This window comes from Rattus rattus, chromosome 1, assembly GCF_011064425.1.
Source record: "Rattus rattus isolate New Zealand chromosome 1, Rrattus_CSIRO_v1, whole genome shotgun sequence".
NCBI classification, from domain to species: Eukaryota; Metazoa; Chordata; class Mammalia; order Rodentia; family Muridae; genus Rattus; species Rattus rattus.
Genome location: NC_046154.1, coordinates 124,546,328 through 124,572,986, shown reverse-complemented (window position 1 = coordinate 124,572,986; position 26,659 = coordinate 124,546,328). Strand labels below are relative to the sequence as shown.

The window sequence follows — 26,659 nt, the reverse complement described above, 5'->3', positions numbered from 1 at the left end:
AATAGGAATGTAATTTAAAGATTTGGATGAAAGAACAAAAAAGATTTGGATGTCATGTCTTTCTTGACACCATGGGATGTATCCTCAAACTGCAACTTAAATAAAGCCTTTCTCCTTTAAGTTGCTTTTGTAAAGTATTTTTTCACAGCAAAAACAAAGTGTAAGTAGTACGTCATGATATTCACAAGTTATACAAGGAAATTCTCTTTTAAAAATGTAAACCTATATGAAACTTTACTAAGGTCCACTAAGGAAGTTTAAAGTAAATATAAATATCTACCAGGCTCCAGAATAGGGAAGTTACTAATTGAAGACACTTACGAAGCAGTAAGAAATTTCCTCACCAAGTGAAAAAGCAGATCATAAACTAAAGTTATTTTTAAATCCATATGAAATTGACGTAAAAGTAATAAAACAGAATAGTTAATTAAAATGTGTATCACACTTAAAATATAACAAAATTGTATCACAAGTCAGTAATTATGAGTGGAAGTTCTAAAGAAATAAATTTTATTTATAAACATTTGAGGCAAATAAATAATTTCTTAATGAACAATTGATAGGTGCATTTTTGAAGGTGAATATTTAAAGAACACAGTGAGTACAACTGACACTTCAGATAAGACACAGATAAAAAAAGGAATCAGTCAACAAGACATCACAGAGCAGGAGTACACACTGGGTAATGAGATCCAGTAGTGTGGCAAATTCTGAAGAAGAGTCAAACACAGACACTGGTGGAAACAAGTCATATTCTCAAAGGGGAGGAATGTACCTCAAGAAAAATCTGATGACCCTCTGGTTTCCATCTGCACCCAGGAGCTGACCCTGTGCCACAGCTCTCCAGATCCCAATCCACCAGTGATAACAACTAACACATAAGCTCAGAGAAGTGCTGACGAACCTAAGCTCACAGGAATGCTGACACACCTGAGCTCAGAGGCTCACAAGCTCACAGAAGGGACAAGATCCAGTGAGAGACAGCAAGAGCAGCTAACACCAGAGATAAGAAGCACAAGAATATAAGCAATAGAAACAAAGGCTACTTGGCATCATCAGAACCCAGTTCTCTCACCACAGAAAGCCCTGGATATCCCAACACCCCTGAAAGGCAAAAGTCTGATCTAAAATCACATCTGATGATAATGATAGAGGACTTCAAGAAAGACATAACTCCCTTAAAAAAATATACAGCAGAACACAAGCAAACAGATAGAAACCCTGAAAGAGGAAACACATAAATCCCTTAAAGAAATACAGAAAAACACAACCAAAGAGGTAAAGGAATTGAACAAAACCATCCACGGTCTAAAAATGGAAATAGAAACAATAAAGAAATCACAAAGGGAGACAGCTCTGGAGATAGAAAGACCTAGCAAAAATATCATGAGTCAGAGGTGCAAGCATCACCTACAGAATACATGAGGTAGAAGAGAGAATCTCAGAGGCAACAGATACCATAGAAAATATTGACATAACTGTCAAAGCAAATGTAAAATGCAAAAAGCTCATAAACCAAAACATCTAGGAAATCCAGGACACAATGAAAAGACCAAACCAAGGAATAGAAGACAGCAAAGATTCCCAACTCAAAGGACCTGTAAACATCTTCAACAAAATTATAGAAGAAAACATCCGTAACATAAAAGAAGATGCCCTATCTTGGAATCCATCACATATACAGACACCAAACCCAGTCACGAGTGTTGATGCCAAGAAGTCCTTGCTGACAGGAGCCTGATATGTATGTCTCCTCAGAGGCTCTGGCAGAACCTTACTGATCCAGATGACAATGCTTGCAGCCAACTATCAGACTGAGCACAGGGATCGAAGTGGAGGAGTTAGAGAAAGGATTGAAGGATCTGAAGGGTTTTGCAATACCATAGGAAGAACAACAATATCAACCAATCAGACCCCCCAGAACTCACAGGGACTAAACTACCACCCGAAGAGTACACGTGGAGGGAACCATGACTCCAGGCCCAGATATAGCAGAGGACAGCATTGTTCGGCACCAATAGGAGAAGAAGCCCTTGGTCCTGAGAAGGCTAATTTTCCCAGTGTAGGGGAATGCCAGGGCAGTGAGGTGGGAGTGGATGGGTAGGACTGGGAGCATCCTCACAGAAGCAGGGAAAGGGGTTATGGGAGAGGGGGAAATGAAGAAAGAGGATAACATTTGAAATGTAAATACATAAAATATCCAATAAAAATGCCAAAAAAAGAGAAGTGGCTATAAAAATACAAGAAGCCTACAGAAAACCAAACATATAGAATCAGAAAAAAATTCCTCCTGACATGTGATAAGCAAAACACCAAATACACAGAACACAGAAAGAGTTTTAAAAGCAGTAAGGGCAAATTGTCAAGAAAAATATAAAAGCAGACCTATCATAATTACACCAGACTTTTCAACAGAGACTCTAACAGCCAGAAGATCTTGGAAAGATGTCCTACATACACTAAGAGAACAAAAATACCAGCCCAGTCTACTATACCAGCAAAACACTCAACACCAAAAAGGGAGGAATAAATATATTCCATGATGAAATGATTATAAACAATATCTTTGCACAAATCCTGCCCTACAAAGGATAATAGATGGACTACAACAGAAAGAGAGAAACTATACCCAAGAAAAAGCAAGAAATAATTCTATTTATAATAAACCCAAAAGAAGATAGACACACAAACATAATTCCACATCTAATAACAAAAGTAGCAGCAACATTAGCTGGTCTTTAGTATCTCAACATCAATGGACTCAATTCCCCAATAAAAAGACATAGACTAACTGACTGGATACATAAATAGGACCCAGCATTTTGCTGCATACAAGAAAAACACCCAGTAACAAAGATATACACTACCTCAAAGTAAAAGGCTGGAAAAAAATTCCAGGCAAATAGTCCCAAGAAAAAAGCTGGAGTAGCCATTTGAATATCGAATAAAATTAACTTTCAATCAAAAGTTATCAAAAAAGATAAGGAAGGACACTTCACACACATCAAAGGAAAAATTCACCAAGATGAACTCTCAATTCTGAACATCTATGCCCCAAATGCAAGGGCACTCCCATTTGTAAAACAAATATTACTAAATCTCAAAGCACACATTTAACCTCACACAATAATAGTGGGAGAATTCGAAACCCTACTCTGAACAATGGAGGGATTGCGGAAGCTGAAACTAAACAGAGACACAGTAAAACTAATAAAGGGTATGAATCAAATAAATTCAGCAAATATCTATAAAACATTTCACCCTAAAACAAAAGAATATGCCTGCTTCTCAGCACTTCATGGCACCTTCTCCAAAATTTACCATATAATCAGTCCCAAAACAGGGTTCAACAGATAGAAGAAGACTGAAATAATCCCAAGCATCATATCAGATCACTGCAAACTAAGCTGGGTTTCAATAACAACAAAAACAATAGAAAGCCCATATTCACCTGGAAGCTGAGCAGTTCTCTACTCAATGAAAATTTCATTGGGGAAGAAATAAAGAAAGAATTAAAGTCTCTTTTAGAACTTAATGCAACATACCCAAACTTAGGGGACACAATGAAAACAGAGCTGAGAGGAAAACTCTGAGTGCCTCCGAAAAGAACATGGAGAAAGCATACAATAGCAGTGTGAACACTCATCTGAAAGCTCTGGAACAAAAAGAATCAAATACACCCAAGAAGAGTAGACAGCAAGAAATAATCAAAATCAGGCCTGAAATCAGCCAAGTAGAAATAAAAAGAACTATACAAAGAATCAACAAAACCAAAAGCTGGTTCTTTGAGAAAAATCAAAAAGATGGATAAACCTTAGTCAAACTAATCAGAGAGTACAGAGACAGTATCCAAACTAATAAAATCAGAAAGAAAAAGGGAGATATAACAATAAACTGAAAATAATCAAAAAAAATCATCAGATCCTGCTCTTAAAGCCTATAATCAACAAAACTGGAAAATCTCGATGAAATGGATAATAGATATCAGGTACCAAAGTTAAACCAGCATCAGATAAACCATCTAAACAATCCCATAACCCCTTAGGAAATAGAAGAAGCCATTAAAAGTCTCCAGACCAACAAAAAGTCCAGGAACAGACAGTTTACATGCAGAATTCTATCAGACACTCAAATAAGACCTAATACTCTTCAAAGTATTCCACAAAATAGAAAATAGAAACAGAAGAAACACTGTCTAAATCGTTCCATGAAGCCACAGTTACAATGATACCTAATCCACGCAAACACCCTATAAAGAAAGAGAACTACAGACCAGTATCTCTTATGAATATCAATGCATAAATACTTTATAAAATTCTCACAAATCAAATCCAAGAACACATCAAAACAGTCATTCACCATGATCTAGTAGGCTTTATCCCAGGAAGGCAGGGATGATTCAATCCATCAACATAATCTATTATATAAACAAATTCAAAGAAAAAAAATCAAATGATCATCTCACTGGATGCTGAAAAAGCATTTGATAAAATACTACTTCATGTTAAAAGTATTGGAGAGATCAGGAATTCAAAGTCCATACCAAAATATAATAAAAGCAATATACAGCAAACCAAAAGACAACATCAAATGAAATAAAAAAAAATCTTGAAGCAACCCCACTAAAATCAGAGACCAGACAGGGCTGCCCATTCTCTCCCTATTTATTCAATATAATACTAAAAGTTCTACTTAGAGCAATTAGACAACACAAGGAGGTCAAAGGGATACAAATTGGAAAGGAAGAAGTCAATACATCACTATTTGCAGATGATATGACAGTATATTTAAGTGACCCCAAAAATCCCACCAGAGAATTCCTGCAGCTGATAACAACTTCATCAAAGTGATTGGATGTAAAATTAACTCAAACAAATCAGTAGCCTTCCTCTACTCAAAGGATAAATGGGCTGAGTGAAAAATTAGGGAACTGACACCATTCACAATAGTCACAAATAATATAAAATATCTTGGTGTGAATCTAACCAAGCAAGTGAAAGATCTGTATGACAAGAACTTCAAGTCTCTAAAGAAAGAAATTTAAGAAGACCTCAGAAGATGAGTTAGCAGAATTAACATATCGAAAAGGCTATCTTACCAAAAGAAATCTACAGATTCACTACAATCCCTATTAAAACTCTAACTCAATTCTTCACCAAGATAGAAAAAGCAATTCTCAAAATCATTTGGAACAACAACAACAAAAAAAAGGGGGGTGGGTAGTGAAAATTCTCAACAAGAGAACTGGGGGAATCACCATCCTGACCTCAAGCTGTTCTACCAAGAAATCATGATAAAACCCACATGGTACTGGTACAGAGACAGATAGGTAGATCAATGGAATGAAATTGAAGACCCAAAATTGAACCCATACACCTGTGGTCACTTGACCATTTTCAAAGACGCCAAAACCATCCAGTGGGGAAAACTGCATATTCAACAAATCATGCTCAGTGGCCATTCACATGTAGAAGAATGCAAATTGATTCATACTCTATTATTATTACTAGATAGTTTATGTATTTATGTTTCAAATGTTATCCTCTTTCCTGCTTACCCCTCCAGAACTTCCCTACCCCATCTCCCCTCCCCCTGCTTCTATGAGGGTGCTTTATCTCCTTGTACAACGTTCAAGTCCAAGTGGATCAAGGACCTTGACAAAAAATATATATATATATGCTGAACCTAATAGAAGGGAACGTGGGGAAGAGTCTCAAACATATCAGCACAGGGGAAATTTCCTAAAGAGAATACCAATAGCCCAGGCTCTAAGATCTACAGATAAATGGGATCTCATAAAATAGAAAAGCTTCTAAAGGCAAAGGACCCTGTCATTAGGACAAAACAGCAACATACAGATTGGGAAAAGATCTTTACCAACCCTATATCCAATAGAGGGCTGATACCCAAAATATACAAAGAACTCAAGAAATTAGACTCCAGAAAATCAAATAACCCTATTTAAAAATAGGATACAGAGTTAAACAAAGAATTCTCATTTGAGGAATACTGAATGGCTGAGAAGCACCTAGAGAAATGTTCAACATCCTTAGTCATCAGGGAAATGCAAATCAAAATGACCCTAAGATTGACCCTCATATTAGTCAGATGGCTAAAATCAAAAACTTAAGTGACAACAGATGTTGGTGAGGATATGGAGAAATAGAAATATTCCTCCATTGCTGGTGGGCTTGTAAGCTGGTACAACCTCTCTGGAAATCAGTCTGGTGATTCCTCAGAGAACTGGACATAGTACTACCTGAGGACCCAGCTATACCACTCCTGGGCATATACCTAACAGATATTCCAACAAAGAACAAAGACACATGCTACACTATGTTCTTTGGAGCCTTATTCACAATAGCCAGAAGCTAGAAACATCCCAGATGTCACTCGACAGAGGAATGGATACAGAAAACATGGAACATTTACCCAATGGAGTACTACTCAGCTATTAAAAGCAATGACTTCATGAAACTGTGAGGCAAAAGGAGGGAACTAGAAAATATTCTGAGTGAGGTAACCTAGTCACAAAAAACAGACATGCTATGTACTCAGTGATAAGTGGGTATTGGGTAAACAGCTGGAAATACCCACAATACAAGTTCCAGACCATATGAAGTTCAAGAAGAAGGAAGACCAAAGTATGGATGCTTCCTTCAGTCCTTCTTAGAAGGGGAAAACAAAGTAATCACAGACGGTAGAGGGTTAGAGGGAGAGGGGGTTAGGTAAGAAGGGGACACAGGGCCAGATGTATGAGGAGATGGGGAAGATGTAGAGAGGGTCAGGAAATTCAACAGGGGTGTATAGCAGTGGGGGATGGGGAATTGGGGTTAGCCATGAGAAAGGCCCAGATTCCAGGAAAGTAAGAAGCTCCCAGGACCCATCAGGGATGGCATTAGCTGAAATACCCAACAAAGGGGATTGAGAACCTATAGAGACCATACCCAGAGGGCAGGTACTGCCCCAGGTTGAGGGATGGGGCCATCCACCCTTTGCAAGATTTTAACCCAGAATTGCTCCTGTCTATAGGAAATACAGGGACAAAGAGTGGAGCAGGGAATGAAGGAGAGGCCATCCAGAGACTGCCCCACCTGAGGATCCATCCCACATACAGACACCAAACTCAAACACTCCTGCTGAGGCCAAGAAATGCTTGTTGAAAGGAGACTGATATAGCTGTCTTCCCAGAGGTTCTGCCAAAGCCTGACCAGGAAAGATGCAGATGATTTCAGTTCTTCCCCTGGTTGTTATAATGTTGTTATAATGGGTCACCTTTACTGTGTAGAAGTATGTTGATTCTACTCCTAGGTTCTTCATAACTTTCATCATGGAAAGATATTAGACTTTATCAGCAGTTTTTTCTGCATCTATGGATTTGAACATGTATTATCTGCCCTTGATTCTTGTTAATGTAATTGATCCCGTTTATGAATTTTTGAACTATACTTGCACCCCTGAAATGAAATACAAATAGCCAATAAGCATATTAAAAATTGTTCAACATCCTGGGCCAGAGAGATGTGTACTAAGGTTCTACTTCCTCAGAATGGATCTCATTAATGAGTAGCAGTAAATACTGGTGAGAATATGGGCAAACAAAAACCTTATAGATTACTTGCAGAATGCAAACCCATACAGACCAGGAAAATCAGTATTGTATTTCCTCAAATAACTATAAACTAAAACTCCCCACCACATTTTTTTCTATAATAATAACATACCACAGAGACACTGGCACATCTGTGTTCCTTGAAGCACAGTCTACAATAGCCAAATAATGGATCATCGATAGATATTGGAAACACATGAGGGAACTACACATTGGAACCACTGTCTGATATCTTATGCATACTAAGACTTGTAAAGCAAATCTTACAGAACCAGTAACCCTTGAGTACATAAGGACACAAAGAACAAATAGTGGATAAAAGAAACAGAGGACAAATAAGGTTACTTTGTAAGTTATTAAAAATAACCAAACTGTTAAAAAAAAACTCTCTCTGTATTCGGTCCCCAGTCCAAAAAAAAAAAAAAAAAAAAAACAAAAACAAAATCACGAGATGACAAAATATTTGTGAGAATTTAGTAAGTACATTTCTAAACTACAGAAGATTGGTAGAAAGATACATTTTTAAAAGCACATTAATATGTGAACAACTGTAATATGAAATGTTTTAAACTGTAGCATGAAAATGTTATGGTCTTCTTTGTAAACTAATACAGATATATAATAAATAAGTAACAGTGATTATTTGTTCATATATCAAAGGGAAATTTATATATTCTTTTGTAAGGAAAGAATTATTTAGAGATGGTAGCAAACTTCTTTAATTCATTCATTTGAAGTGCATACAAAGCAATTTTGATTCATTTGGGTTTAACAATAATGATAACACGAGTTTATCCCTAGTGTATAGATTACTGAACCGAATATTAAGAGGAGGAATTTTTCTAAAGATTGCACAGCTAATGTTCATAGCAGTCTGCTTCATTCCCTAGTTTCTTCTGATGATCGCAGTGAATACCCCTAGTGAAACTGTGACCCTTACTGCTACCAACAGACCAACACCCAGTACCATTTTCTTTCCTAATGTCTACATGATGACAACAAGGTTTACATTTATGTTCTTTTTTTAACTCATCTCAAGTAACTGTCTTCTTTTAATCACATTCCTGTACCATGTATGATCATGGCTCCTGTCTGAAATATCTATTCTGATAAAGCAACTAACCTTTATAAACCCAGCTTCAAATGAAGATTTTTTTTTCTAGATGAGAATCTTCCCAGCCTGTTTCCAGGCAGCTTTCCTCCTAGTGTGGATCTTCTGCAGATTGATAGCTCTATAGAGTGTTACTCTGGTTGGCACAGAGCCCGGAAATGTAATCCCAGAATGTGGTTCCTCGTCTTATGAGCTACTTCACTGGAAAGCACAGTAGGAGATCCAGGCTGCATTTGGATTTTACACAGCCCAATTCTAAGAAGCAAATAGACTGATTTCTTTCGGGGAGTGGGTCCTCTGAGTCCTTCCGGAGAAGTGGCTTTGCATCACTGCTCTGCTGAAACTTAATGATCTTTAGATGCTGTGTTCCCATGAAGGAAGCATCTTTAATTGGAGAAAGTAGAAGAGATAACAACTGGGCCAAGTTTTCTCGAAGGATCTCCAGCTGCTTTCACTTTATTTTATTTTATTTTTTTAGTTCTTTGCATCTCGCACTCTGTGTACCATAACCCAACTCATATAAGTCACTTTTTCGAAAGTGTAGCAGATTTGAAACAAGCAAATTGTTTTTTACAAAAATTTCATAATTGTCTTTTAGATGCTGGTGGTGTTCTAGTCAGTAACACAGATGGACAACCTACCCTGAATCTCCTCATGACAATCACAGTTTGACTACAAAGACATGGATTGTTTCCAACCCACCAGTACTAAATCCTGTAACGGTCCCTGAGCTGGTTCCGAAGTCCTTCTGAGGCCTCTCCCTTCTCCCCAGCACTTGTGCACTTTTCAGAAATGTGTCATTCTTACTGACATTGTGCTAGAAACCATGCTGTTGACTGACATCACCAGGCTTCTTAGCACAGAATACTTATGTGAGACATTTGGCTATGACCTTCTTATTTCATACAAAACCCATCCTGTCACCCATCAGAGAAAATGTCACTGATTGTTCCCACCAAATTCCATCTGCTGAGGCTTGAGTAGCATTCTCTTAGGCATAGCCACTGAGTAGTGTGTTTTATCACTTATAGTTAAGAATATAAGTTCCACAAAAAGCAAAATGCTGTATGTGCCTGAAGTTCCAATGCTGGACAAATTACGAGAAGAAACACAAAATTTTGTTTTGAGTTTATACATAAATGGGTGAAATTTCTTATCCATAGTGTCTAAAGCTGTTTGAAAGTTCAAAACTGTTCACAGCTTCTGGTTGCATCTATTGTTCAATGCTTACTCTTCCTGAAAAGTATTTTCTTTGGAAGTGTTCCCTTTGGCAATTATGCCAGGAAGAGTATTCATGAGATACACTGCCCCTTTAAGACTTGTCAAGGAATGGATAGACAAAAGAGCCAGCTGATGTCCTAGTAGCCATCAGTCAAAAGTAGCGTTTCAGAATTACCATCCTCAGAATGAACTTACATTGCCGTGCCTTTCTCTGGTTTCCTCACTCCTGCTTTTGCTTATTGTTGTTTTAATTACCCAGTTCTAGTTCTTAATACGGAGTTCAGTGCCTTAATCACCACACAGAATGGATTTATAGTCAATATGAAATGCTTTAGAAAGCAAACTTTAACGTAAAGTATCCAAAGCCACTTCTCTCTCCTTCCTCTTCTTTCACCCCATCAGTGTGACAATCAACTTACTGATACTGAACCTCTTAGTTCTCAAATAGGTACTGAGTCATGCCGGCTCAGTGATGTGATGTCTGCTGTTGACTTTAATGTTTCAAAGCCACCGTACATCATCAGTGCTAAATTCAGAACTACTGGATTGTAAGGAAGTTATGATAAAGCCAATGTGAGTAAATATCATGCTGAATTATCAATATTCAATAGATTCTTAATATTCTCAGGAACATTTGATTTCATTTGAAAGTATCTATGGCAACTCAAAATTGAATTTTATTCAGTAAAATTCAAATAGTATAACAAGGAATTTTAGAGAATGTAAGGTATTAACTTTTAGAATTCTGCTAACTTACTGTCTACTCCCTAAAGTAGCATATAAACCAGTATGACCATGGTTCATTAAATCAGAAATAAATAAAAGACTACTGACCTGACAACTTATTCATCAATAATTAGAATTTAGTTGAATCGTGTTTGTGTTTTGCACTTAAAGCATGAAACTCCATTGCAAACGTGATTAACATAAAAGTATTCATGTTACTAAATATGGCTAACACCCTTAGGAAAACTACCTACCCACTTGTTTTTGAGTTTATATGTAGAATCAGACATTATACTTAACTGAGAATATACCAACAGTTGTGGGAGTGGGCTGCACAATTTTTCATTGTGAGAATATATGGTGTGTCTAAGATGAATGTCCCTACTGAGAGCTAGCAAGAAAGCGAAGATATTAGTCCTTTAACTAAAAGGAATTTAAAATCCTGCCAGCACCATGACCATGGAAGAGGACTTTTTCTTCCAGAAATGAACAGCTCACTGGACACCTTGGTGGGTACTTTGACATATTAAGCAGAGTAGATACACTATGCCTAAAGATAGTAAAATCTAAAAGAAACACATGGACACAAACACACACAAACACACACACACACACACACACACACACACACACACAAAGATGTCAAAATGCACATTATTTAAGCCACTAAGGATATAATAATTTAATATATAGCACCAATAATAATGCACTAGTATCAAGCAGGCAAGGAAAAAAGACACATTTTATAGAAGCTCAAAGACTTATTTCAGCACATACTATATATATACATATATGTATATATATATATATATATGAACACATAGGTATATAACAACAATTAAGTAATTAAAAGGGAGCCATGAATTTGAAAGAGTTAGGAGAGTTGTATGGGAAAATTTAGAGGAAGGAAGAAGAAGTGTTAGATGATGTAATTATATTATAATCTCATTTTCTTCCCTGTCCTTGTGTTTCTCCCCTCTCTTTTCTTCTCTTCTTTCTACCATTAAGCAGTGCTGCCCCAATCACAAGACAAAAATGCTCATAAAAGTTAAATGTATTTAAAGGCTGTGTGATAGAAAAGACAGTTTAAGTTCTGTGAAAAGCCATCGAGTATTCAAAAACGAATGAAACCATTAGCATAGTTTTTTTTTTTACTTAACATCAGAATAGATTACATGGTTTTCTTGCCATATGAAACTAAAAAACGGTAGCTATCCACAGCTTGCCATGAATATGGAGTTCATGGAGGTTGTAGTCATAGAACAGTCTCTATGCATTCCTCTCCTGATCCCGTCACTCATGCTAAGTCATGAATAATTCACATGCATTTTCAAGTGACCAACTGGGAACAACTAATCACAATAGCCTTCAGCAAAATAAGTTGCTCCATTAAGAATACTCACAGCTTCTTTAAGATATCTAAGAACTTCTGGAACTTTGATTCAGAGAGTTCGCCTTCATTAACACAAGGACCACCACGCGCTTCACTGAGATACAGAGATATATTGTGTGATTTAGCAGGTTGGGATATCTTCTGGTCTATCTGTAGATCAGATTTTCTGAACAAGGAAAAATAATAATATTTCATAATACATAAACATTTTACATAGAGTTTTACTTTACTTTCAGTAGTAAAAATGCATAATCTGACAACAAATTAACATTTGGATAGCATTCTTTCTTAGTGCTTCCATTTTCTTCGTCACTAACCCAGTTATATTTGTACTCAACTGTACCCTAAGTTTAGAATTTAATGTATTTGTTTTCAGCACACACAATTTGATCATATGTTACAACTTCTAAACATTTAAAATATTATATAATTCAAGGAAAATTTTCAAACCAACAACTGTCTTTCCCTTTCCATACAACATACCAATTATCAGTGGTTTTGCAACATAGAATAATTTTTAAATTGTTGTTCCCCAATTATAAACTAGAAACATCTTAAAAGTAGTCACCACAATCATATTCATTTTTCTGTGGTTTATTGTACACTTCAGTCCTCCAATAAATGTAGAAAACAGTAATTGTTTCAACTATTTCTAGTTCATTTTCCCAAATTTTTGTGTTGAGAAGTTTTTGAAAGCATAAGAAACAGGAAATTAAAATGCAATATTCACCTTTAAAAAGAAAATGGGGAACAAAATAAACAAAACAGACACAAATTCCGTCTTGAAAATAGATTAGGTCATTTATTTATTTGGAAACAGTTTAGAAGTGAACCATATATGGAAAAACAACAGTAAACTCTCCTGCTAACATCTAATATTACTGCATGCTTAAGTGTGCTTGTTCCTCTGCTGTATATTATATATACATTATCTCATAATATTAGCACCAACACTTCTCTAACATTTATAAACTAAGGAAATTTCAGAAGATGCACTATTTCTTCAAAGAGAGAGACACAGAGATATAGAGATACTCAACAATAACAAAAAATGGAGACAAAGAAGAGGCACAGATCCATTTTCCCTATCTGGGCACCCTTTCCAGGCATCTGTAGGAGAGGATGTGCCTAGTCCTGCAATGATTTGATGTGCCCCTCAGTGGAGAATGGGAAGGGGGAATGGGAGAAAGATCTGTGTGAGGGAGTGCTGGAAGGAGATGTGGTACTGATATTGGGACGTGAAGTCAATAGATTAATTAATAAAAATGAAACACAGACAGGCAATGGCATGTTAGCTGAGGTATAGAAGACAAAAACAAGACAAATAAAGGAACATAATAGGTTCCAAGAAATGCCAGAGAAACAAGGATATATTTTTAAAAAACTAAACTCCCCCAAATTGGAAAATATAAGTAAATGTATAAATAAATGTATAATTTTCTCAGTATATACCACAGGAAAAAAATCAAGATCAGATAAGTAATTTAAGATCTATACCCCCAAGGGTATTAGAGGAAGTAATTAAAATACTCCCAACAAAAACGTCCACAGTCAGACAGATTTAGCATAGAATTCTACAAGATTTTCAAAGAATAATTAATGTCAATACTATTCAAACTGTTTGACAAGATAGAAACAGTAAGAACAATGCCCATTTCTTTGTATGAGTCCAGTTATCCTGATATCTAAACCACATAAAAACATAGCAATGAGATTTATAGACCAAATTTCCAAATCCATGAACATTTTAGAAAGATCATACACCATGATCAAGTAGGCTTTATCCCAGAGATTCAGGGATCATTCAGCATATATGATTTGATAAGTGTAATCCATCACACAAACTAAAAGAAAAAAAAACACTTATCTCATTAGATGCAGAAAAGATCTTTGACAAAATCCAGCACCTCTTAATGATAAAAGTTCTGAAGAGACTAGGGTTTCAACAGATAACAATAAAGGCAGTTTACTGCAAGCCCACAGCCAACATCAACCTAAGTGGTATTTTCTTAATTGAGGATCATTCCTTTCAGACAACCTTAGAGTGTATCAGGTTGACATAAAATTATCCAGCACACAGATTAATATCAAAATGTATAATGGACAAAACATATGGACATCAAGAAAACAATCCAATTTAAAAGTGGGTATAGATATGAACAGACTGTCCTCATAAGAAGAAATACAAATCCCTCAGAAACACCAAAGAAATATTCAATACCTTTGCTACCAGGGAAATACAAACAAAAACTTCTTTGAGACTTCATCTTATACAAGTCTGAATGACCAAGATCAACAAAGCAAATGACAGCTCATGCTGCCAGGATGAGGAGTAAGGGAAACAGTCATTGATTGCTGGTGGGAGTGCAAACTGTGGAGCTACTATGGCCATACACCAAAAGGACTCCAAATTCTACTACAGAGACACTTGCTTGCCATGATCATTGGTGGTTTATTCATAATAATCAGAAATTGGAAACAAAGTACATATTCATCACTGGATGAATGTATAACATTTATAATGTGATACATTTTAACAATGTGTTATTACTAAGCAGTTTAAAATGAAATTATGAAATTAACAGTTAAATGGATGAAGCTACAAAAATTATCTCATAAAGTAATCTAGACCCCAATAGATATAGTGTTTATTCACTTACACGTGGATGTATAACCACCAATGTTAGGTATAGAGTAAGTTATTGGGGGGGGTTGACTAAACTGTCCTTGGAAGGAAAAATAGAACAGATGGTTATGGGTGGAAGGAGGGTGGTGCTGGAATGGAAAGATAAAATGGGAAGCGCTGTAAAGAGTTGGTGAGCAAGGGTACATAGAGAGGGAGAACTAAACAAAGGGAGATTTGAAGGTCACAGAAAAAAACATACTGTAAAGGTTTTCTAAAATATATTCATATATGAAACTGATCTAAATAGAATCATCCCAAAATGGGTGATATGCAGTGCCAACTAGATAACTCTCATCACCAAATGAAGTTTTCAGTTCTGGAACTGGATACATGTGAGTGAATTTTTAACCAAAGAGTCTCTATGGGAATTGTCAAACAATCCCTGGTTACTGCCAGTTCTATTGGTTGCTCTCCACAAACTGATGGCATATCTTATTGTTGAAGACCACACTCCATAATTCAATCAACATGGTGAAAGCCAAGTGATTGCCTACTTAGAACCTTCAGCCCCACTGACTTGTTCATAATACTGGAAGGCACTGTGCACAGTAACCAAAGGAAAAAGTTAACTCCAACACAGCTACAAACCCTTCAATCTATTATGCTCACAAAATGCATTAGCTCAGAGTCTACAAAGCTAATAGGACTAACAAACCAATATCAGATTGAATTTAAGGCGACTCCATGAATAGGAATCCATTTCAGACACTACTCAAGTAACCAACACCTGGAGACTAGATAAGCCAGAGACTAAAGGAAAACCAAATATTACTGTTCTATTAAAGGGACACAATAATATAATGAGTCCCAATAATATTTTATTTTACTCATAGATGTGTCCCTTGCTCAGCATCAACAGAGAAGCTTTCTCTTGCTGTAGATAGAAATAGAGACTCACAAGAGATTGAGAGACCTTGGAAACTCAGTCCTGAATAAAACACTTCTATAAAATTCCTATCCTCAGGGTTCTAGGAACAGGAGAAAATGGAAGGCAAGAAGAATGTAGTATGCAAAAGGGCTGGAGAACACTAAGGAAACCCAGCTGGGCCAAAATACATACGAACTTACAGAGACAGTGATAGCATGCACATAGGGGTCCCTAGATAGGCATGAGAAGGAAAGTGGACAAAATCTCCCAAACCTAACCCAGAGGCTATCTCAAACTGGGAATTACTCTCAAGAGAAAAATTACTTTTCTCCAAGGCAGTATCACTGTGTATATGAACCACTCTTAAGGCCAGGCTCCATGCCCTCAGAAAATGGCAAATGCAAAATTAACTCAATGACATTTTTGAAGATTCTTTATCTCAAAATGCTCTGTCAGGACTTTATTCTTTCCTTTATCATTTTATTTTTTTTAACTTACATGTTATTTTTGTATATATAATGTTTCTAGTTTTGTGTTTTTATGGCATTTCTGTACATGTGAACATGTGTATTACTGTGTCTACATGTGTTTCTTGAGTTCTTTTCTACTGTTTGTTTTATTACATCCTTTTCTGATTTGGCTGATTTAATTTTATCGTATCTTATTTTATTATTATTGTGAAGATGTTTATATTCCAATGATCAAGATAAGGAAAGAGTGTGGACTTTGATGGATAAAGAAGAAAGTGGGACCTGGGGAAGTTGGAGTAGGGAAAACTGTATTCAGAAAATGTATGAAAAATTATTTTCAATAAAAATATTACTGTTTGAATTCAGTGATGTCTCAGTAGATAAGACCACTTGCTGCATAAATAAGAGAACCTGAGTTTATATTTGCAAGACCAGTGTAAAAATCTAGTCAGGACTACTAATGCCTGTAATCACAGCATTTTAGAACTAAAGGAAGACAATCCAGAAAGCTCTTTGGCCGATTAGCCCAGCTAAAACAATGCTTCAGATTCAGTGAGAGACTCTGTCTCAAAAAACTGAAGCCCTTTTCTTTCTCCCCATGCACTTGCACATGCAAACACACCTGCATGAACCACACAAACCATAGAAGAGCAAGCAAGCAAGAAAGAACAGGAGGAACCTAGGCATCTATTCCAGGAGTGCTTTCCTAACATACTTAATTCCCTGAGCTCAATCTCTAGTAAAAAATAAATAATATATATTCACAAGCAGAGATTATGCTTAATTTCTAAAACGAAATAAAAAAAACAAGTAGATTATAGGTTTTCAAAATCTCTCTGTTAAATTGGATGTTATTTCCTGAAGTAGACTTCAGTGCCAGAAGGCAAATGTTAGCAATGAGAGAATGGAGTAAGAACCTTTCTCTGGAGTGAATGGGAGGGCCTGATTCTCAATACCTAGAGGAAATTTCTAGCCACCAATGGGGCATAATCTTGGAGAAGCTCTAAAATTTCTACTACATCATTTTGAACTATAGATTCCCTTCAAATCAAAGATGAGCCCCCCTTTTTCTGTTTTCTTTTTTAGTCAATTTACATTCTGATTGCAGCCACCCTTCCCAGTCCCCCCCAACACACACACAATCCCTCCCCCATCCTCCCTCCCCTTCTCCTTGGAGAGGGTAGAGGTCCCCTGCTTCCAGGTACCTCTCCACTCAGGCACACCAAGTCTCTGCATTACTACATGCATCTTGCACTGGACAAGGCAGCCCACTTAAGGGCATGTATTCTACATACAGGTCACAGCTTTAGGGAGAACCCTTGCTCCAGTTGTTGGGGTTCCTTAACTGTGTTTGTTGGTTAGGACTTATAAGTTAATAGATAACCAGCTATGCTATATTTACAGATATGCAGCATATTACTCAGTGGTGACACACTGGTCTATTTCTAGGATATTGGCCAATAATTCTATACATAGCAAAATGTGATAGCCTTAAACTAGCTGCTTAAACTCTAGGAAAAAGTCTCCATCTGTGAAAGAGTCAACATCTCTACGATTTCATCGATTGCCTAGGAAATCTTATTCTGATATCATGTCCTCTACTATGCTTTTTCCTTCAATATACAACTTTTTAAGGGAGTTGTTCTTTGCATGCTTTTATTAATTGTATCCTTTGGTATTTTTATACAGACATGTAATGCATTCCAATTAATCATACTGTCACTCTCTTCTATCTCCCTACTTCCCCTATCAACTCTCCTAGCCCCAAACCCAAACATCCCCTTATCACTTTAATGTATTAGGTTGTTTTACTGGTTATTTTAATTTACATCTCAAATGTTATTCCCTTTCTCAGTTTCCCAGTCATAAGCACCCTATTACAACCCCTCCCCTTCTTCTTTAAGGGTGTTCCCCCTCCCCAAACACCCCTCTTCCTGCCTCCACACCCTGACATTCCCCTTAGCAGGACCAAGAACTTCTCCTTCTATTCGTGCCTAACAAGGCCATCCTCTGCTATGTATGCAGCTGGAGCCATGGGTCTGTCCATGTGTACTCTTGGCATAGGGGATTAGTCCCTAGGAACTCTGGTTGGTTAGTATTATTGTTCGTATGGGGTTGCAAACAACTTCAGCTCCTTCCAATTCCTCCAACAGTGACCCCGTTCTCATTTCAAAAGTTTTCTGCTAGCATTTGCCTCTGTATTTCTCATGCTCTAGCTGAGCCTCTCAGGAGACAGCTATATCAGGCTCCTGTCAGCATGCAATTCTTAATATCAGCAATATTGTCTAGGTTTGGTGACTGTATGCATATGGGCTGGATCCCCAGGTGGGGCAGTCTCTGGATGGTCATTCCTTCAGTCTCTGCTCCAAACTTTGTCTCCATATCCCTCTTATGAGTATTTTTGTTCCCCCTTTTAAGAAGGACCGAAGCATCCAATCTTTGGTCATCCTTCCTCTTGAACTTCATGTGGTCTGTGGATTGTATGTTGGGTAATTCAAACTTTTGGGCTAATACCCACTTTTTAGTGATTGCATACCATGTGCTTTTTTGTTTGGTTGGTTTGGTTTTTCTTTGTGATTGGGTTACCTCACTCGGGATGATAATTTCTAGTTCCATCCATCTGCCTATGAATTTCATGAAGCCATTGTTGTTTTGTATAGCTGAGTAGTACTCCATTGTGTAGGTGTACATTTTCTGTATCCATTCCTCTGTTGAAGGACATCTGTGTTCTTTCCAGCTAATGGCTATTATAAATAAGGCTGCTATGAACATAGTGGAACATGTGTCTTTGTTGTATTTTGGAGCATCTTTTGGGTATATGTTGTTGTAAAAATATAAAAAATTTTTAAAAAGTATGGTTGTCTTTTACCTCACTAGGTCTGGCACTGTGGTGCCCCAAGATATCTGCTAGATATCTTGGCTGAAACACATCCCAATTCCTTGGCGGCAGTCCAGTGTCTCCAGCCACGGCATACTTTCCTACACTCAAACCGTCACACACAAGAACACACAACACAATAATCTTTGACCCAATTGGCAAGATATAATTGCCCACATAAACATACAAGGCCCAGTACCATCCATCCCTTAAAAACATTAATAACCTGTAAATTCAGAGTGGAATCTTAATGTCAGCCTCCATTGTCCTGTCACGGCTTCTCTCTCTCCCTCTCCCACCTGTCTCTTCTCCTCTCCATTCCAATCTCTTCCTCTTCCTTCAAACTTCTCTCCCTCCCATCCTTCCTTCTCCTCCAATGACAGGCCTCCTTCTATCCTGTACCTTTCCCTCACCTGTATTTTACAAATTCAATGGGGAGAAGGTTCTGGTGAAGTCACCTGATTCCTGAATAGAAGACTAGGCAGCTGTCCTTGGGGCAGTGGAATTAGCATCAAAATACAGATAACTCCAGGGCAAACCACAATATTCCCCCTTTTTGTCCAGTTAAAAAGCCTTTTCACATATATAAATTGAATACAATTTAATCTTCATACTGGGTGTGACTTTGAGTTTTATGGTTATATAATTACTCTGGGAGAGAGTACAAGATACAAGATTTTCTGGTTAAAGACTAAGGAACACAGTATTTTGGGAGAAAGATTTTGTCTTTGTGTTTTTAAAAAGTATGATTAGATTCTGGAAACCTCAAAGAGTCATACTGATCAGATTTGATAGAGGTAGACTGCCTGAAAAAATTAATGCAGGAGAATCAAACAAAAAGAGATTTCAATTCTAAACTTTTGTCTTGAGAGTTGTATTTTACAGAGTGTGCCTACTTGGATTCCTAGTCTCAAGGACTTTCAGCTGGGTCCAGTCAGGACACATTGGCTACAGCATTTGCTTCATTCTTCCTACCCCCTATCCCGGATATCTCAACGCCCATGTACAGCTTGAAAAAGTTATAGAAGTGTCGTCGCCCCAATTCCCTGGACTTTGCGGGGCTGAAAGTGGTTATTCTAAAGTTGTTTTTATGAGGAATTTAGAATTAGTTGTAATTTAACAGAGAGGAATTAGCTAGATTGAGTTGTACAGTCATGATCTCATTTGATAACTAAGCTAAAATCATTTTTGCTTTGATATAGAATTTATTTGTTAAACTAGTTTAAAAGTACAAGGTTGAGAGCCAGTCATTCTATTGATGTCATTACAAACTTCTGAGTTGATTACACATGTGAGTTAAGGGCCAAATAGCAAACATATTGCTGACTTTGTGAGAGTACTTTCAAGACATTATTAAAATATAAAGACAACAGTACAGATTGTCTAATATAGGTAGATATAGATGGTTTTCAAAAATGTCAGAAATTCACAAAATTTGAGATTTAAAGTTATTTATCTTTTGTTGAGACATATCTGCTCCTAACAGTTCCCCTTTGGTATATTTAATGAAGAATTTGAACATCTCTACATACAGGTGAGGCAATACTTTGTGGCTAGGCAGTCACTGGACAAAACTGCCTGTTTCATCTGCAGACTAATACTGTCCAAAAAAGGACAAATTGTGCAGAATAGTCGACTGATAAATTCTGCCAAGACAGGGTGATCAACCCTTCAAAATCTGCATTTCAAGAGTTTGTCAGTTGATTTTGGGCCAGAAGGCTGAGGACTTGTGCTCACATGTTGCTAACAGGGGACTGTGCTAGTGGAGATTTATCTCTACAACCTCTCAGTTCTGGAAGCCGTGTTAGGCTTCCTAGGTGTATAGATATTTGGTCATTCAAAGACAGGGTTGAAGACTGATTACAGGCTGTTTAACTCTGAAGATACATATTTTATTGGATAGTTATCAGATAGTATATAAGCTAGCCAAGATTTTTAAGCCTTTCTTAAGCTGGAACGGATAACTAAATGTTCTGTTTAACTAATACAGTAATGGACTGGGTGTTGAGTATATCACATGTTTTATAAATTGTAGAATGGTAATAATTGTACTCAATTTATATATAAGTGAAAAGGCTTTTTAACTGGACAAAAAGGGGGAAATGTGGTTTGCCCTGGAGTTATCTGTATTTTGATGCTAATTCCACTGCCCCAAGGACAGCTGCCTAGTCTTCTATTCAGGAATCAGGTGACTTCACCAGAACCTTCTCCCCATTGAATTCGTAAAATACAGGTGAAGGGCAGGTACAGGATAGAAGGAGGCCTGTCATTGGAGGAGAAGGAAGGATGGGTGGGAGAGAAGTTTGAAGGAAGAGGAGGAGACTGGAATGGAAAGAAGAAAGAGACAGGAGAGGGAGAGAGAAAAGCCGTGGCAGGACATTGGAAGCTGACGTTAAGATTCTGCTCTGTGTATTTACTGGTTGTTGTTAATGTTTTTAAGGGATGGATGGTACTGGGCTTTGTATGTTTATGTGGGCAATTATATCTTATCAACTGAATCTAAGGTTATTGTGTTGTGTTCTTTAATGTGTAATTTAAGTGTAATGGAGTGTGGGGCGACTGGTCTGGGCTTCCACGGAGTTAGGATGTGTTTCCGCCAAGATATTTAGCAGATATCTTGGGGCACTGTAGTGCCAGACCTAGCGGGATAAAAGACAACTATACCTTTTTTATTTTTTATATTTTTACAGCAACAGGTATATGCCCAGGAGTGGTATAGGTGGGTCCTCAGGTAGTACAATGTCCATTTTTCTGAGAAAACTCTAGACTGATTTCTAGAGTGGTTGTACCAGCTTGCAATCCCACCAACAATGGAGGAGTCTTCCTCTTTCTTCACATCCTCACCAGCATGTGTTTTCACCTGAGTATTTGATCTTAGTCATTCTGACTGGTATGAGGTAGAATCTCAGCGTTGTTTTGATTTGCATTTCCTTGATGACTTAAAACTGCTGAACAATTCTTTAGGTATTTGTCAGACATTTTTGGTATTCCTCAGGTGAGAATTCTTTGTTTAGCTCTGTATCCCATTTTTAATAGGGTTATTTGGCTCCCTGGAGTCTACCTTCTTGAGTTCTTTGTATATATTGGATATTAGCCTTCTGTCAGATGTAGGATTAGTAAAGATCTTTTCCCAATCTGTTGATTGCCATTTTATCCTAATGACAGTGTCCTTTGCATTACAGAAGCTTTGCAGTTTTATGAGGTCCCATTTGTTGATTCTTGATCTTTAGAGCATAAACCAATGATGTTTTGTTCAGGAAATTTTTCCCAGTGCCGATGTGTTAGAAGAAATTAGTTTGTTTTTATGGTGATAACCAGGGAGATCCATATGAGCACATATTTGGAGTTATCCATTGTGATATGATGAGCTCTCCAGTGGCTACTTTAGGACACTACAATAGTTAGAAATGGACCCTAGAAGTTAAAAAGATCTTCCATGTTCATTGACTAGAAAAATATGGACCCATCCCACAGAAGGCAATCTACAGATTCAATGAGACACTTATCAAAATTCCAGGGCCATTCTTTACATACTGTGATTCATATGGAATGACAAAAGGATACAGATAGTCAAACAAATGTGAACCAAAAGAATACTCTTGAAGGTAACACGAGACCTCATTTTCAAATTATACAATTATATAAATAAAATTATATAAATAAAAACATCATGATATTGGCAGAAAAAGAGAAACAGATCAATAGAACAGAATCAAGGACTAATATATAATTCCTTGCAACTACAGTCACCTGACATTTGACATTCAAAAATATATTAGAATTAAAAGCTACAGTGCTGTGGAAACTAGATATCTGGAAGTAAAAGGATGAAAGTTTATGTTTATATATCATTTTGCAGAAAAATCATCTTCAATTGGATTATGAACTTCAGCATAAGGCCCAAATTCAGAAACTACTAGAGAACAAATTGGGGTGAAATCAACATGTTTGTGTAAGCAATCTCTGAATAGGACTGTGATCACTCAGGAAATAAGGACCACAGTCAAAAGAGATGACCTCATGAAACCAAATTTTCTGTACAGAAAAAGAAGTCAGGCAATTGAAAACACTATCCACAGAATGAAAGAAAGTCTTTGCCAGCTATAAATGTCAGAGGATCTCTGCCCACATTATATAAAGAAAGTAACAATAAAAGAGTAAACAAGAAAATAAACAACCAATTAAAATAACCTTGAAATTAAACCAAGAGTTCTCAAGAGAAGAAATACCAATGACTGCTTGGAACAGTTTTTTTTCTGTTTCTCTGGCATAAGATCTTATTATGAAGCTAGAATGCTTCCAACTCAAATGATTCCTATAGTAGACTCTCAGCTTATAGAGGTCAACATACTTGACTTGTAAATACAATCTGTGGTTTTTTGGGGGTTGAGGGATGGAGCTTGTTTGTTCAGATATGCACATATATATAATATATGATATATTATATCATAGTATATATTATATAAACAGTATATTTTCTCAATAACAAAACCAAACAGAGAACACAATAGAGCACTTTTATACAATAGAGTTTATAATGCTGTAGGTGTTATAAAAAGCTGTCAAATCCTGTCTGACACAGAGTACTGAAATTTTACTGGCATGTTTATTCTTTTTTAAACTTAAATGTTCTCAACTCCATGTACAGTCATCATAGTTTGCAGCAGTGGATGAATTCGTCAGTTATTTCATGACTCCACTTATTTCTTGTCTTTTTCTCTATATTACTTCACTTCTAAAATTTTCTACAACTCCAAGTTAGAATGTGTTGATCACATTGAACTTTATGATTGTGAGAAGTTGGAATGTGCCAAAGTATCCTGGGTTAACTTTACTTTCACTGTAGCCATTCATTGCCTTCCTGTGTCTGGCCTGACACCTTTCAATTATCAGATAAAACATTTAAAGTGGATTAACAGACCACTAAGTCTACTGACTCAAAAGCTAAAATTAATAGTTAGAATTGATAGCAGTGGCTTTATCACTTTGCTGTAACCTACTGCAGGATATATATGGAAAAGGCTTTGATTTATGGCAATGTGTTTGTGTGTGTGTGTGTGTGTGTGTGTGTGTGTGGTGTATGTATATGTCTGTGTGAGTCTATATGTTTTTATGTGTGTGTGTATGGAGCATTTGTGTAGGTTATGTGTTTGGCCTGATCCACAGCCTTAATAAGGCCATTCATCCATGCAGAGATGTAAGAATCAGGCTGTGCTGTGCTTGACAACCAGTAGCACTCCATGTCATATCTTTTACACTGAACTAAATAACATGGTGTGAATCCTTTCACCAGCACTAAAATGCTACAGAAAGCTATACTTTACTTTGATATTGTTTGGAAACTCCTCTGAAAGATTGCTCAGGGATCAGGTCTGGAGATGAAGTTTATCCTCTGAAAACCCTCCTCTGGACTCACCCTGCTGTCTCGTTCACAGTGGTACTTTAATCTCTCCTATTATTCCCATTCTTAATGAAGCTCCTTGACAATATTTAAAATGGAACTTCTCCTTCCTTTTAAATCCCCACCATGTCTAGATAGTCTCCATATATCGTAGAGTTTCTCTTTAATATTTTCCCACCTTCTTGAGACCCAACCACAGCCTGGACATCAACTCATCATAGCAAAGTTTGTTGAAGCAGAGTCGTGTCAGCTTCAATGGTAGACTGTCTACATGGGTTTTCCTATGTTATGTTTAACAGTGATTATAAAAGTACTTACATAGTCATCAAATTGCTTACATGTTAGAACATGTTATTCAGAGCACCAGGAATTCATGCTCCCTTGCTTGGAAACTTATATTTGGCTCAGACTAAAATCTCCTCTCTCCCTCCCTCTCCCCTCACCTCTTTCTCTCTGGCCCTTTGAGATGAGAAGTATTTTATACAGCTCTTCCATTATCTTCTGTTTATAATAATTTCCAAAAGATCTAAATGTTACACTGTGATCTGCTTTTCCTTTTCTATCTTTATTTCCAGTCACCACACCCACCTCTCAATACTCATGGTGTGTGTGTGTGTGTGTGTGTGTGTGTGTGTGTGTGTGCACGCGCACACATACACATATCTGTAATTTTAAGTTTTGACTTTTTAAAAATGAACAAAAAGTCCTGGAAACTAGTAACAAACTGAGCAATTCTTATGGCAACTGAAATTGCCTTGCCAATATTTGATCAAAAATGTGGACAATGTCACCCATGGTTTTCTTTGTTTCTTTCCTCATCTCTTGGTAGGCTTTTAGGTTTCCTGAAATGCCTTACTTGAGGTTCCTATACACTCTCTGATCTAATGCAATGCCACCTTTCTTTGGGCTCCTTTGGCATGTCATCCTGCAACTATCACTCTTTACTCAGAGCCTGTAAACACTGCCAAGCTTTGATATAGGGACCCTGGCTGGGTTGCGTTTAGCACTCAGTTGTTTCTCAGTATACATTGTTCAAATGAAGAGATAAATGATAACGTATAATCATGTTATCTCTTTTCAGAGATAACATCATAATTACTATGGCTCTAGCTTTTTAAATGCAAAAGAAAAAAATCTTGCTTAATGAACCTCAGGACATCAGTGAAAATATGCTTTCTGTGATCATAAGTGGGAAGTTTTAATTATGCTAATTTAAAATACATATGTTCCTTTTGATTATCACATGGTTTAAACATTTATTATTGATCCTGAGGAAAGATGCGAGGTAGCATAAAATAAGCAGTCCCTGTATAAAGTAACTTAAGCAAGACTAGAGGAAGATGCATTTAAAGCAGAAGCTTGCAAAGCAGTTATACAGATGTTCAAATCTTTCAGTTTAACAAGAATAATTTGCTTCAGGTATCTCTAACTTCATTTCCAAATACTTGTGTTTATTTTCTAATATTCTCTATAAATCCTGCTTTTATAAAAAATGTGTAAACCATCAAGGTTTAGTGAACAAAATGTCTTCAAACATTTTTAGGAAACATATATAGTATATATTAATATATTATACTCAAAATATTAATGTTTAATACATTAATATAACATAGAATTACATATAGTATATTTCAGATAAGTCTTTTACTAATTTAATTCACATGAAATTCATATATGTATTGAGATTAACCCAAGTAGATTTCTGAGCCCCTGTCAAACAACTGTGTTACTCTAGTACTCTAGAGTAACTCTAGTTACTCTAGTTACTAGTGGCTTTAATCAAAGCTTAAGTGACTATTCTTTGCTTTGACATAAATGGACAGCTTGGAAGTGATAGGTAACATGGCTGACTGACCATTCAAAATTGTAGGCCCATGAGATATAAACCTAAAAGAGATCTCTGTGCAAGCTTCCATTATCGTTTGAGAGTACTGGAAGAGTATCTCACTGACAGGAACCATGCAAAAGGCCAAAACATTCTTCTCCAGAATTATATAATTAAGAGTTATATAAAACAGAGTAAGAAAACTATTCCACAAAAAACTGGTACTTCATAAGTAAGTCATAAATTTGGAAATTTCTACATTCTAAAGGCTACCTTAGTCTCCCTTTAAATTATCTTGCATCTACTTAATTTAAAAGACTAGTTAGACTTTATGTTTTAATAATCTTATGAGAAAAACCCTCAAATTTCCATGATGTACATATTAAATGCAATGTATGATTTGCTCCTAAATTTAATAAAGTTATAATTGTCTTTTAGTAACCATATGGACATTTTTCATAAACTAGA

The 26,659-nt window shown here is 36.6% G+C and overlaps 1 protein-coding gene across 1 annotated transcript in view; it reads right to left on the bottom strand.

Moving 5' to 3' along the window:
- Cnbd1 (cyclic nucleotide binding domain containing 1) overlaps positions 1 to 26,659 on the bottom strand; it is a 320,853-nt gene that overhangs the window by 254,300 nt on the left and 39,894 nt on the right. Inside the window, exon 4 of the mRNA XM_032890379.1 lies at positions 12,074 to 12,229. Within this exon, the coding sequence (XP_032746270.1) occupies positions 12,074 to 12,229 (156 nt within the window). The remainder of the gene's footprint in view (positions 1 to 12,073; positions 12,230 to 26,659) is intronic.